General features: G+C 37.4%; 1 protein-coding gene across 1 annotated transcript in view; it reads left to right on the top strand.

Annotated features, from left to right (window-relative positions):
- KCTD3 (potassium channel tetramerization domain containing 3) overlaps positions 1-15,032 on the top strand; it is a 42,104-nt gene that overhangs the window by 10,072 nt on the left and 17,000 nt on the right. The window contains exons 6-7 of the mRNA XM_008583090.1: positions 349-539; positions 6,666-6,781. Coding sequence (XP_008581312.1) covers positions 349-539; positions 6,666-6,781 — 307 coding nt within the window. The remainder of the gene's footprint in view (positions 1-348; positions 540-6,665; positions 6,782-15,032) is intronic.

Genomic DNA, 15,032 nt, shown 5'->3' with positions numbered 1-15,032 from the left:
GTGAAAGACACCGCCATCATTTTTTTTTTTTTTTTTTTTTTTTTTTTTTGAAGGTTTTAAGGTTGTTTGAAATCTGGAGGACTTTCTTAAATTATTCTTTGGAGAAATATAGAACTCTAGTCACTTTTTAAGTGCTCACATGTCCTATGTATGTAAATATAAGTTACCTCAGGGATAATATTCTGGCTTTGTTGATAATATAAACCAACAAAACATTTTATATTTAAAAAATATAAAGGTAGATGGGTAGCTGTGGTTAACTTTTTTTTTTTTTTGGTACATTGATTTGTATTCTGTTTGCTTAATTGCTGCTGAGTCTGCTTTACATGTACTATTCGTTCTTAACAGAATCAAAGAATCTTCAGGATGGCAACAGGTGTTTACAAGCCCATATTTGGATTGGACTATCGAACGAGTAGCTTTAAATGCAAAAGTGGTCGGAGGTCCACATGGAGACAAAGACAAAATGGTGGCTGTTGCCTCGGAGAGCAGCATCATTCTTTGGAGTGTTCAAGATGGAGGAAGTGGAAGTGAAATCGGTAGGAAGAAGCTTATTTGTGTTGCATTTTTCTGATATGTTATAGTATTTTGAAGTTTGAGAGATTTTTATTAAATATGAAAGCTAACCTGGACTGTTAGCTAGAGCTGCCATACCGTCTTTCCAGGGTCCAGTGATAATGGGACTCCTCAATGAGAGGAATGATCTAATAAAGAGGGAAAAATTGATGTTTTAGAAAAGAGAGGAGCATCTTTTCACCAGTTTGCTCCAACTGAAACCTGGCTGCTCTCTGAGAATGTTGCTTTTCCTGAATCCTGCCCCTCTTATACACCTGGGCCTGAAGGTGGGGTAAATAATTTTCTTGTTCTTCATTGTTACTGCTTCTGTACCAGCAATTCTCAAACTTTTTGGTCTCAGAACCCCTTAATATTCTTAAGACGTTATTCAGGACCAGAAAGAGTCTTTGTTTACATAGGTTATTATCTGTCAATATTTATCATATTAGAAATTAAAATTGAAATTCTTGTAAGTATTTGTTAGTTAACTTAAGATAACAATAATAAATCCATTGCATGACCTCTCAGACTTCTGGAAAGGGTCTCAGGGAACCATAATGTTTCCCAGATCATACTTAGAAAATCACCGTTCTGAACCATTCTCCTTCCCTTCTTTCCTAGCCTCCCTTTACCTCCTCTTGGTTTGACTCTCATACCAGCTGGATTTATACTTGATGTAGTCTTCAGCTGCCCTCTGGGTCACTTCCTGCACTTCTTTGAGGTTACTAACTCTAGTTCCCCAGCTTAGAAATTCTTAACCCCACTGGGATCTCTTCATTCACCACTTCTCTTTTTATCAGGCCTGGAACCTGTTGTTATAAGCACTCTCCTGCATAGAGCCTCAGTTTTCTTGCATCTTTCCCTTTGCTCTACCTACCTTGAGAAACCTCATCCCTGGCTAAATCCACCTTTCCAACTCTGTGGCTAAATATGTCCAGGAAAAGGAATGCACACACACACACTGAACAATACTTAGTGTCAGTTCATGACTTCAAATGGGCCTTTAATGCTACCCAGCAATCCTACTATATTATCCTTGTCAGTTCTCTCTCTGCCATTCTCCTAAGTGACTGTTTCATACTTTTTGCTTTCTAAGTTCCCACGCCTCAGTCATTCTCATTGAGAAAGTAGAGAGAATCAGAAGAGATTTTTCTTAAGTTCCTTCCATCACATCTGCCCATCAATGTGTATCAGTGCTCCTATTCTCTGTTGTCCCTTTTGGTACTGTGATTAAATTGTCTCTGCTCTTATCTAAGGCCAACTTCTCCAATTTTACACTGGATCCTATTTCCTCTCACCTGTTCCAGGACATTGCTCCAGTAGTTATTCCCTCTCTCCTGCTTCATAACTTTTCCTACTTCATTGGATCATTTTCATCAACATATAATCATGCTTTAATTCTGTCTTAAAAGCAACAGCAAAACTACCCTACCTTCTATTCCAGTTTTTGCCCCATTTTTCTGAGTCTCTTTGCCTTAATCGAGTTGGGCTACTGTAACAAAATATTATAGACTGGGCGTCTTATAAACAGCACAGTTTTATTTCTCACAGTTCTGGAGGCTGTGAAGTCCAAGACCAAAGCATTGGCAAAGAGAGAATAGCTACTTCATCTTACTCTTTCTATGTTCTCTTCTGTTCTCTTTTGAACTTGCTCTAATCATGCTTTCCCCCTCAACCACTCTGTAAAACTACCTTTGTTGGTATTACCCATGATCTCTACTCTGCTAAATCCCATGATTAATTCCTAGTCTTTATCTTACTAGAGCTGTCATCTATATATTTGGTACTGTTTGATTACTCCTTTCCCTTTGAAGACTCTTCTTTTGGCTTCTAGGACACCTATTGTCCTGATTTTTATCCTAATTCTCTGTTTCTTCTCAGTTCCTCTTGGTAGTTCTTCATTAGCCTGACTTCACAATTTTGGAGTGCCTCCTTGGACTTCATCTTTGCTCTGTGTGTATTCCGTTAGTGATCTTATGCACTCTACTGGCTTTGTGAATGCCTTCTCGTTGCTGATGTCTTACATATTTATGTATCTAATCTGGGCCTCTTCCTTGAACTCCAGAATTACGTATGTATGTTAGGGGCCCCCAAAACCACTCTCAGGTTCAGAGATTTACGAGGAGGACTCATAGGACTCAGCATACAGAGGTACTTAGAGCTATGATTTATTACAGTGAAAGCATACAGAGTAAAATTAGCAAAGAGAAAATAGAAAAGATACATGGGTTGAAGTCTAGAGGAAACCAGGAGTAAGCTTCCAAGAAATCTCTTCCAGTGGAGTCTCATAGAATGCACTTAATTCCTCCAGCAACAAATTGGGACGATTCAATACCTGTGGAACGTCTACCAGAGAAGTTCATTAGAGACTCATTCTCCAAGGAGGCTAGTCATGTGGGCCCCCTCTGCCTACCATGTGCCAATATTCCAGATTCCCAGAAGGAAAGCATATGTTCAACATAAACCACATTGTTTATACAATTTAGGTTTTTTGTTGCTGTAGATTAGATTTCCTTTGTCTAGAGTTTCATTTGAGTGGAATTATATAGTATGTATTTTGTGTATGGCTTCTTTTATTCAACAAAATGCTTTGAGAATCATCCATGTTTTTGCATGTATCAGTGGTCCATTCCTTTTTATTGGTGAGTAGTATTCTATTGAATTAATATGCCAGAATTTGTTTATCCATTCACCTGTTGATGGACATTTGGTTTATTTCTAACTTGGAGATATTATGAATAAAGCTACAGTTAACATTCAAGTAGAAGTCTTTCTGTTGCCATATGTTTCCTTAAGATAAATTCCTAGAAGTGGAATTTTCTGATTCATATGGAAAGTGTATGTTTATCATTATGAGAAACTGCCAAACTGTTTTCCAAAGTGGTTGTACTGTTTTACATTCTGTTAGCAATGTACGAGAGTCCCAACTCTCATACATTTAATCTGAGCCATTTTAGTGTATTTGCAGTGATTTTTATATGGTTTTAATTGCATTTTCTTGAAATCTAATGATATTGACCATCTTTTCATGTATTTAATGACCATTTATATTAAATCACTTACCCTCTTTTTTATGAGGTGGCAGCCTGTATTGATTTGTAAGTGTTCTTTATGGATTCTAGATTAATGCTTCACAACCTGGATAATGTTGTCCACCAGGGGATATTTGGAAATATCTGGAAAAATATTTGGTTGTTACAAATGAGGGAGGCACCTGCCCTAACCTTATCTTTCTTCTTCTCCATCTCCCTCCTCCTCCTTTTGAGACTGTTTAATGTTAGATCACTTCATATTAGCTTTAGAGGTCACCGAAGCACTTTTTAAAAAAAAATTGCTTTGTTCTTCATCCTTCCATTTAGATAAATTTTGTTGATCTGCAAAGCCAGGGTGAATGTGGGGCTTATCTTGTGTGTTTCCATCTCTCAAGTCCTCTGGTGCCTGCTGTTCAGTGCCTAAAAACAATTGCCTTGTGTATCTTGTCCAAATTTTTATTGTTTTAAAGTGTGGAATAATCTGATGCCATTTATTTCTTCATGGTTGGCAGCAGAAGTCCTCCCTGACAACTTCAGAACAAATTTCTTTAGCATTACAATTTTCAAAATTACAACACACTGGTAATTATACAGAAAGGAAACCAGTTGTGACTTTTTTTTTTTCCTTTTTCAAGTTGCTATTCGTAGCATACTAATAAGTGAAGGAGATTTTATTTCTTGCTTTGTTTTCAAAGGCTAATGTTATAAGATGGTACAATAACAATTTGTTCACACCCTGTAAAAGAAACCATTTGTTGTTACAAATGTTCTTCAGAATTGGACAATACCATCCAAAGGAAATTATTAGGGCTAGTGTATCCATGATAGAGCTCTCCTGGAGGCTGTACTCCCTTCATTATAACTTAAGTAAGGCAGTGCTGCTGGATTGCAGCTATGAGCAATATTTTACCAAGAAGGGCCTCTTAAGATGGGAACTTGTCATTACTTGTACTCTTGTCTTCCCTGTGGATAGTGGTCATTATAGTTGAGTGGAAGTGGGAGTGACACTTTAAATTTTGTGAGACCATTCAGAATGTCTTCCTTGATTTCCCAGAACCTCATCCTTCTCTAGAGTAATCAACATTAGTTGGTTTTCCTGTTTTTATTTCTGCCTTTCACATAGCCCATAGTACTGAATATAGTTGGCTTCACATGTCCTGGAAATTGTTTGGCATCAAAATTAAAGTACTATAATGTAAGAATCCCTGAAATTGTATACAGTTTGAAATGATGACTTTCTGCTTTAGAGTGACAGGTTTATTTCTTAAATAGTTCCAGTCAAAGGGCTTAGCTTATTGTGTATGTTGTGTTTCATTTTGCTTCTCTGGCTTTTTGGTTGACAAGTTGAGCTGAGATGGTGTATTCATGTGTATGTTTATATAAATCTGTATTTATATGTACAATTAAAATGTATGTGTAGAAGACATTCCTAGCAGTACTTTACCAGGTCTTTTGTTTCTGTTTTTTGTTTTTGTTTTTTCCTTTTTGTCTAGTATATATCATCATTCTTCCTTCTAAATGCCTGGCTTTTTCGAGATTGGTTAAGAATTTTCAGGATGTTATTTATTATCACTCATCTTGTATATAGTACAGTTCTGAACAAAAAGAGAATACCTACTGGTGTAAGATGCGAAAGAAATCAGTAATCTTTTCTGTCTTATGCTGTTAAAGCATGCTGTAGTTGCATTTAATTGGGTTGTTTTTTCCCATGAGTTCTTCAAAGCCTATATGCTAAATGCTGAGAAAATTGTTCATATTGGCACAGGTACTTTTTAAAAAATAAATAAACTGATACTTGATATAGCTAAAGATCTACATAAAACAATATTTTATAGGTGAGACTTATTTTCCAGCATTATTACATAAAAGATATTTCCCATAGGTCTTTTCAAATGATTAATACTGTTTAAGTGCCAAAATTGGATTACAACATTTGTAAGCTGAAAATTATTATTTCACTTGGCCCCTATTTTGTAGGTGAAGTAAGTAAGAAGCAGAAAGGTGACAAACAAAGGTACTTTTAGAGACAGGATTCCAACCCACATTCTCCTGACTTCTAGTGCTGTACTCTGGTAAAGAGGGACACTTTATATGGCCATAAATGGTGAGCTTAGAACTCTCTGCTTAGGCATTCTTGGGTCTTTTGCTATTAATGTGGGATATTTGCTCCATACAGCCCCCCTCATCTATACTCCCTCTTCCCTTTTCTGAGATTCCCTGAGCTTTCCATCCCCAGTCTCCAAATTTGATGAACTCCTATTAACCTTTTAAAAACCCCAACTCAGATAATTTCTTTTCTAAGATATTCTCAAGCCCCTTTTATTCCTCTGGATATTACTGTATGTGTTACTGTCATTCTGTTATTGTTGCATTATATTATAATTGGTTATTTGCAATTTTTTCTCTACTAAACTAAGTTCCTCGTAACATCCTGTCTTTTTGTGTCCTAATCCCAAAGCCTTTGGAATTAATTAAATTGAGATTGCAATTCTGGGAAACAAGGGGTTTAAAATAAGCTCTGTGTAAAAGAATTCTTGTTTTGAGTATAGTGTGACTTTTTGTTGCCTTTTTTTCCTTTTGCTTATTTCCAGATTTTTAGACACATTCTAGATAGTTGAGTTTGCCAAGTCTGTGTCTTCAGATTAGTGGTTCCCAAATATTGGGTCCATGAGCAAGCTACATCTAAATCTCCTATGGAGTTTATAAAAATGCAGTGGGTTTTCTGATTTAGTGGGTCTGGCATGGATCCCAGGATCCTTTTTCATTTTATTTTGTTCATTTTAAATCTACTCCAGGTTATTTTGGTGATCAAGGAGGATTGGAAACCACAGCTTCAGATAATAAGTTGTTATATCAGTGTGAAAATGTTTGGGGCAGACTTTTCTCTGCTTTATGAGTTTTATAAGCTGCTTAAAAGCTTACAAGTTTCTTATTTCTGGTCCCCAATGTTTCTAGCACATAATTTGTAGAAATGAAATAGATTTAATTTAGTCTCCTTTAAGATGTTTGTGATCTACGTTTTGATTAATTTTAAAGATGGTGACTGACTAACCTTTTTATTTTTTATTGTCATATAAGGAGTGTTCAGCCTTGGCGTTCCTGTAGATGCTCTGTTCTTTATTGGTAACCAGTTGGTGGCCACGAGTCATACAGGGAAAGTGGGAGTGTGGAATGCTGTCACTCAGCATTGGCAGGTGAGTTTTAACTAAAACATATTACAGAGTAAAAGTATTTCTGAAACTTATACTGATTAAGCATCTGTTTTATTATTGTAGAATTTATATCATTTCTGTTTTTGATTAATCAGAATATTAAATATATTTAGTGGTCAGTTTGTTTCTGGATACAAATTTAACTATGTTTTCAAGAAGTTTAAATTCCTTTGGAAAAAGAGTGAGTTTTTAACTGTGGTTTGGCATCTCTTCATTTCCTCGTAATTTTTTAAGCTCCCAGCCTTGGGCATGGTAGTCCAGGTAAACTTTATTTCCTGAGTGGAAGCACAAATCTGTGTGAAAATACATAACCTGTTCAGAGAAGGTCGCACATTAAATGTTCATAAGTATATGAAAGGAATAAGAAGGAAGTAAGAATAAAAACAGGTTAATACCTGATTCAAAAGGAAAGAAAAAATTAAGGACTTTAAGCAGCAGGGAGGGACATAATCAGATCCATGTTTTAGAAAGATAACAGTGGTAGCTAAAATGCAAGGTGGACTAGAGATCAGGGAAGAATCTACTCCAGTAATCCAGCAAGAGAAACGGAGAATTTCAGTTAATGACAGTAGTAGCAGAGGTGGCGAAGATGAGTCTATTTGAAAAACATATCATAGACCTTCCTAAAATGACAGGACTGGCATCTGATTGATGTGGAGAATTAAAAAATGAGATAGATTTCTAGTTTTGATAATCTAGTGGTTAATATTGTTTTGAATTGATTGGGAACATGTGAAGAGAAGCAGGATATACTGGTGGGTAGGGTGAGGAATAATTAGATTGATTAAGTGAAATTCCTGTGGCATTCAAATGTAGGTGTTTAGTATATTATTGAGAGTACTCCTTTGGAATTTTAGGAAAGAAGAAAGGACTAGAAATAAACATTTGAAATCCATAGTACTTCTGTGATAATTTAAAAAATAAGAATCAATAAGATTTTCCATTGAGAGAGTATATAAAAGAAAAGTCAAAATTAAAGCTGATTAACATTTAAGAGGACAGAATAGAAAACCAAGCACTAAAGGGACACATATGATTGAGAAATGACACTGGTTATCATTTGCAAATGTATATTAATTAGGTTTTGGTGGGGGAAAGCCAAGTTGCAGGAACCGAGGAATTAAAAGATCATAGATTAAAGACAGCAAATTCAGATTTATCTTTCAAGAAGTTTGGTGGTGAAGGAAAGCAGCACCCAAAGTGATAGCTTAAAGATCAAGGCTAATAGAAAAAAAAAAAAAAGATGCTCAGTGCTTTATTTTTTCTCTAGAATAGGGGAAGCTTGAGCATGCTTGTAGCCAGAGAGGGGAGTTGCCAGAGAAAGCACCTGAAGATTGAAAGAATGGAGGTGATTTCTGGTTCCATAGAAATCAGGAGTGTATGGGATCTGGAACACAGCTAGAACAACTGACCCAACAGAGTAGAGACACTTCTTTCTCTATAACAGAAGGGTGAGGAAGGATAAAGAGAAAGACATTGGAAGTATGTGTCAAAAATTGTAGAGATAATAAATCATACGTTTGCAGTGGACCTGGGTAATAGAGTTGTGCAACTTTCTTTCTCCATTAGTGCTCAGTATTGGGAACAGGAGCAAGAGATAAGAAAGCAGAGTACTGGCCAGATTTAGGATTGGAGTTTTAATAAAATGAATATGACACACCAAGGGATGAAAAAATATAAAGATGGCAAGTAGTTGAAATTGTGAGATCAAGAAGTGGTAGTAAGGAAGTGTGAGGTAGGCCAACAAGGATGCATAGATGTCAAGGCACTAGAGGGAAGTTAAAGTAGATTGATGACTTATAAGGAAAAAGAATTGTTGGAAAGATAGGAGGTTCTGGTCAATGATTTAAGATTTTAGTGTCAGAGTAGTTCTCAGTATATAGACAATTTAAATCACCCACTGAACTGACTTAAAGATGAAAGTCTTTGAGATGGGGGGTGGGAAACTATAAGTGACGTCATTATGGACATTTGGTTGCCAAGATATTAATAGAGAGTGAGATAAAAGTTAACTGTGATCCATGTGCCAAGATCCTCAGCAAAGGTCACGGGTTGATCTGAAAGTGATAGTCTGAGCAGAGACATGGTAACTGAGAATGGCATGATGAGTTGAGGTTGTGGAGGAGCATTCTTGAAATATTATGACTCTGGGGAGATGGTGAGGAAATGAATGACTTCCAGGTAAAGGAATTACAATCTGGGAAAATTAGGTTTCATTTTTGATAAAGGTGTCAAAGTCATGTTTCTGGGAAAAAAATATTAGCTAGAGTAGGCTTTCCATGTAGGCACAGCAAAGGGCATAATCATGGTTGTTAGCATAAAAATAATGGACCAAGGCAATGGGTACAAAATTACAATTAGATAGGAGGAATGAGTACTGATGTTCTATTGCACAGAAGGGTGACTATGGTTAGCAGTTAAGTTTTGTATACTACATAATAATTAGAAGAAAGACTGTTGAATGTTTTCACCACAAAGAAATGATAAAAGGCATAAGGTGATGTATACACCAGCTACCCTGACATGATCATTATACAACATATATATGTATCAAAACATCAAATTGTACCCTACTAACATGTACAATTACAATGTGTCAATTAAAATAAATAAATTTACAAAAATAATAATGGGCCAAGGAATGTGGGAAAGAATTGATCTATGTAGATCTAAAGTTTAGTAAAGGGAAGTTGAATAGAATTCTTTAGTTGGTGATATTTATGTAAAGAGGAATGTGAATTTTAATGATTTATAGAAGTTCTGTTCTTAGGTGGGTTACTTTGCCAATCATGTCAAGTCTGAGCTTTTAGCGGCTGGGGAAACCATACTACCTATGCAATAAAACTGCTGGAGTATATTTGGATTCCTAAAGGAGCATGCATTTTTGTTACCTTTTTTGTTTTTTACTAACATTTTCACACCTGGTTTGTGTAGAAACTCTGGTTTGGGCTTGAGTCTTTTCAACAAACTGCTCCCCCTGCAGTTCTGCATTCCTGACCAGTCTCCACTGAGTGATCCTTTGCTGACTGGGGGGCAGATCAGCTGTCCATGCTGTGTCCCAGTGTACCCCCGATGGGTCTGTCACCCCCACTGCCCATGCTGCAAACACTTCCCATGGGATGGGCCATGCTATGATTCACTGGCCTCTGGGTGGCTCCTTTTTTTCAGTTGTGGCTCCTTGCTCCTATGTGGGTCCACGGGAACCCTGTTAGTGTTCCTGCTGGCCTGAGGGCCATCAAGGCCCTCTTCTCCCCTGCAGCCTACAGGCAACTTCATCCAAAGGGCACAGCTGTGGCTTTTACCAGTTACTGTTCCGTGTGCTCACCAGGGCCAGCCTTGAAGCGGCTGGGGCTCAAAATGGTGGGAACAGTTCTTTCTTTCTCTCGTTGTGGCTTCTCCTGCCTTCATGCACTCTGCAGGTATTTCTTCTTCTTCCCCTGAGCATTAGTGGCCCCAGCTTGGCTATAGGTGCTTTTTAATAATTGTAAATTGTCTGATTTGTGGGAGACAGAGATGCTGGGGACCTTCTATTCTGCCATCTTGACTAGAAGCCTGTTTTTTACTAACATTTTTAAAAGTACATACATGTAAAAGTTTTAGTATCTTTGAGATCCTTAAAACCGTGCTAGCATCCTCAAAGTGAATACTTAGTTGCAAGCTTTTGGTCCCATATCTGACCTGCTGCTTCTTGCTTCGTAAATGCATGAATTGCAAACCATGTCTGACAAAGTAGATTTGTTACACATTTCAAGGAGACCTTAGGAAAGTTGAGCATTCATGCAGCAAACACAGCCTTATAGGCCAACCAGATGAATTTCTTTGTACTTGAGTGCAGAGATGGTATGTAATGAAATCTCGGCATCTGATCTGTAAATCTCAGCAGACAATTCTGACCTGAGGCTGACTTCTGTGACTGCTGTGACACCAGTTGTGTAAGTTCTTAATTTGGCCTTTAACAGCAGTTCTGCCCATGAGTCTCACAGAAAGTACACAGGACAATCCTTTTAGTTCTTTACTCCAGTTGTATAATGAACATTGATTTGAAGTATTTGAATCAGGTGAACCACTATACTGTGTGTGTGTGTGTGTGTGTGTGTTTAAGCTTAAAAGTGTTGTAAAATTTTTGTTGGTATAGCGGTGTCTCATTAGGACAGCTTCTGTAAAATACTAATGAAAATTACATCTCAAAAGATTAGTAGTAAGGAATTCGTGTTGTCAAATAGGTAGTCTAGGCTGAGTCACATAGCAGAATATCAACTTTAGGTCCTTCCCAAGTTGAGTTGAAATTTAGACTTATATTGGAAACATAGATTATACATGTTTCATTATCACGTCAAAACAGAGAGACAGTTTTGGAAGTTAGTCCTAGAAAGTCATCCTCTGCTTTGCTTCCTAAAGAATCAGAATTATCCCTGTGTTCATTTTGAGGACTAGGGATCTTCAGCCAAAGTCACCATCTGAGTGACAGCCTAGCATCTAACTGAACAGTAGAGGGTGCGTTTGAGAAGGAAATAGCGCTCTGAGAATAAGGAGTCAGGGTGAAATCCTGTGGTCTGATGGTTAGGCTGTACAAGAATTGGGGAGGCTTGTTTGATTTAGCTTCTCTCCTTTCTTGCTGTGAGGCACCTGTAGCACTGATGTCAGAAGCAGGCTTTTTTTTTTTCTTGTAATAGGTTTACAAACCCTTTCATGTTAGGAATAGGAATAAGGTGGGCCCACAATTTGTTGGGGGAGAGGATTGATTTTTAGGTATCTGTTATGTACTAACTGCTGTCCCAAGTATGTTATATTTGCTTACAGAATTTACAGTATAGTAGCTGAGTTAGTTGATAAAAGTCCCTCTCTGCTACTGACATATAGAAATACTGGATAAAAATATTAAAACTGTTTATATAGTGTCTATATGAAGTATTACATTATATTTTATTCATACTTGCATAACATGTATCAAGACAAAGGTTCTAGGGTCTGGGATTTTAGCAAAAGTGGGAGGCATGGCTTCATGGAACAATGGAAATTGAGCCTCCTGCAAAAATTTGAAGCTTTAAAGGTCTGTCTTGGTCCCTGAGAAGAAGACTGGGAGAATTTTGCCCAATAATCTTAGAACATGTGTTTGGTATCTTGGATTGATGAATGGTGGTGTAGGGGGGAATCACCCATGACAAATTGAAAGGAAGATATTTAAGTTAGAAGTACAAATATGTGAATTGAAGCACAAAGACATGCCTTTGTGGTACGGAAACTCCAATTTGAGAAACTAGTCTAGGAGTATTTACATGCCTAGAAGCAGACCTGAAACCAAATGGGACACTTTCATAAGAGAAGTTACTCCCACACAAGGACAGGTGAAATAGGACTTCCAGTTAAGAAATAATCACTGCTAAAGTGAGCTCATAACCCCTGCCCCCCCCCCAATGTTTGTAAACCACACATGGAAGCAAGTGAGGGAAAGTCATCAAATGCAAAATATAGGAGTATTCATGCCCCCCAAACTGGAAATAATTGAACAAGTAGAAAGCTACTAAAAATAAATGTTTTACATTTTTAAAGAGATAAAGGATGGAATAGACTATAATGAAGGAATAGGACCAATCAGGAAATGGAGGAAAATGAAATACTAGAAATTAAAAGGTCATTGAAAACTTAGAAAAACAAAAAACTCTCAATGTGTTAAATAGAAGCACAGCTAAAAGACGATTAGTGAATTGACAAACATATCTGAGAAAATCATTCACAATGAATTAAGAGAGTGAGATGGAAAATATGAAAGAGAAAGAAAAAATATTTTGGAAAGGAACAGAGTGGAGGAGAGGCAGTATTGGAAAAAGGCAAACTGCTAATAATTTGGAAGAAATAGAGAAAGACAAGAATTTCTTGGCTAAAGAAACGCACCAAGTCTTAAGAGGCTAAATATTTTCAGACATTGTGGTGTAAAAAAGATAAAAAATACGATAAAAATGTCCACAGAGTAATGACAGGTTGCCTGTAATTAATTAGACTTAAAGCAGACTCATCAGCAGCAGCAGTAGATGCCAGAAGACAAGGGGCTCAGAATGGTAGGGAAAGTGCCTTTCAACCGAGGATTTTGTACATAGCAAGACTGTCATTCAGACATGAATGAGAAAGATGTTTTCAGATAATGCTGATGGAGTTTGTCACTCATACCCCTCCATAAAAGGACTGTTAAAGACATGCCCTTTGATAAGAAGGATATTTACACTTGAAGGGGAAGAAGTAGAGTGCAGTTAGCAAGGGTTGGGAAAGAAGTTGGTAAATATGTTGATAAATTTAGGTAAGTGATTGTAAAAAGTAATGAATGAGGGTTAAGACATACTGTAAAAAATAATGATTTTACAGTTATGGAGATTGTGGTTAAAAGATTCTAGGGTTCTTAGTCAATTAACACATATTTTGTGTATTATATGTATTATATACTGTATTCTTAGAATAAAGTAAGCTAGAGAAAGATAATGCTATTAAGAAAATCAAAAGGAAGAGAAAATACATTTATAGTACTCTACTGTATCTATCACAACCGTAAGTTTACATCATCTGTTTACAAAATGAAAAAAATCTTCATATAACTAGACCTGCACAGTTCACACCTGTGTTGTTTCAAGGGTCATCTGTACTAGTCAGTATGGTTTCTCAGATCCTTGACTAGAAGTTGTTAGGGTAAGGAAGAGCAGGCTACACGATGGTCGCCTCCTTGCTTGTGTGAGGAGAGAAGAACTCGGCAGTACTAACTCCTTTGTACCACTGCTCATCATCTCCTTTTCTGTTCTTCCTGTACTGAGGGGTAGACATGTAAAGAAAAGCAGGACAGGCCGGCCCGGTGGCGCACTGGAGAGTACGTCACTTGGGAGTGTGGTGACGCTCCCGCCGAGGGTTCGGATCCCATGTGGTGACCGGTTCCCGCTCACTGGCTGAGCGTGGCGCGGGCGCGACACCGAGGGTTGCGATCCCGTACTGGTCAGTAAAAAAGACAAAAAGGAAAAAAAAAAAAAAAAAAGAAAAGCAGGACATGGTTAAAGGTTGCAGAAAAAGACGTTGGAAGCCTCTAGCCCATCCTCCCAGAGAACATATGGTAAAAATGTTTGTCTTTGATGTGGCTTAGGAAGCTCCAGGCTGCTGCCAATCTTTCATTGAAAAATGGGTCCAAAGGGAGAGGAATCTCTCATGGCTTTATCTATCCCTATCTTTCTGCTGTGAAGATTGTGGGGTAGGAGTTGAAGCTCTTCCTGTAGTGCTGGAGCTAAAAAGGTCCAGCGAACTGGGGTGAGAAAATTGGTCAGTGGTGTATAAAGCAGTCTTCCCTCCATTCTTTAGACTCGTATCACTGAAAAGTTCTCAGTTGTTCACCTGCTACAAAACTGGAAGGTTGGCCTGGTGTTAGGGCATGATGATTGGATTCTTTGCAGAAATATTTCTAGTGTAATTTATTACTGTGCATGACACCAAGAAGGTACATACAGAAATTAGAGACATGTACATGAATGACTTAGAGGACTCATTATTTCTAAGTTTTAGCTCTTTTGTAGTTTTTTTTTTTTTTTTTTTTTAAGTAAAATGGACCTAGATTCTTTGTTTCTTTTACTTGCTGTTCTGTCAGACATTTCCTCTCCCCTTCCTCTGACTGACTTTAGTTTCAAGCTTTCCTTTCTCTCTGAACCCTTCCCTTGTTTTTTTTTTGGCAGCTGGCTGGTACAGGGATTGAACCCTGGACCTGGGTCAGTGTTATCAGCACCAGACTCTAACCAACTCTTAGCCCTTCTTTGCTCATCTTCCCCACCAGCATTGAGAGGACAGTCTCTCCTCCCTCCTCTGTGATTGTATTGCACACTCTATGTTAATGCCTACCACACTGTAATTCTTTTTTATTTTTCTTTCTCTCTCAAAAGTTTACAAGCTCTTACAGATCAGAAGTGATATCTCACATCCCTTATCTCCAGTCTAGTACTTGTTCTCTTGGGTAACATCTGGTACATAAAAAGTACTCACTGTTAAACAAATGTTTAGATTTTAACTTTTTAAATGCAATGTAAATATGAGAAATAAAAGTCCCTTAACATTTTTGATTTTTAAATTATTGGAAATCTCTTTTTGACTTCTCTTTGCAAAACTTGGTGTCTAACATTTCATTTAAATGTCATCTGTGAAGTTTCACATGCGTCTCTGGCCTGGCTATAAATGGAAGATTCGTTTCGATCTCGTATTGCCACTACTCTAACAT

Source organism: Galeopterus variegatus, unplaced genomic scaffold (assembly GCF_000696425.1).
Source record: "Galeopterus variegatus unplaced genomic scaffold, G_variegatus-3.0.2 Scaffold2828, whole genome shotgun sequence".
NCBI lineage: Eukaryota > Metazoa > Chordata > Mammalia > Dermoptera > Cynocephalidae > Galeopterus > Galeopterus variegatus.
Note: the sequence above shows the minus strand (reverse complement) of the source record. Positions and strands in the feature narration are given on the sequence as shown.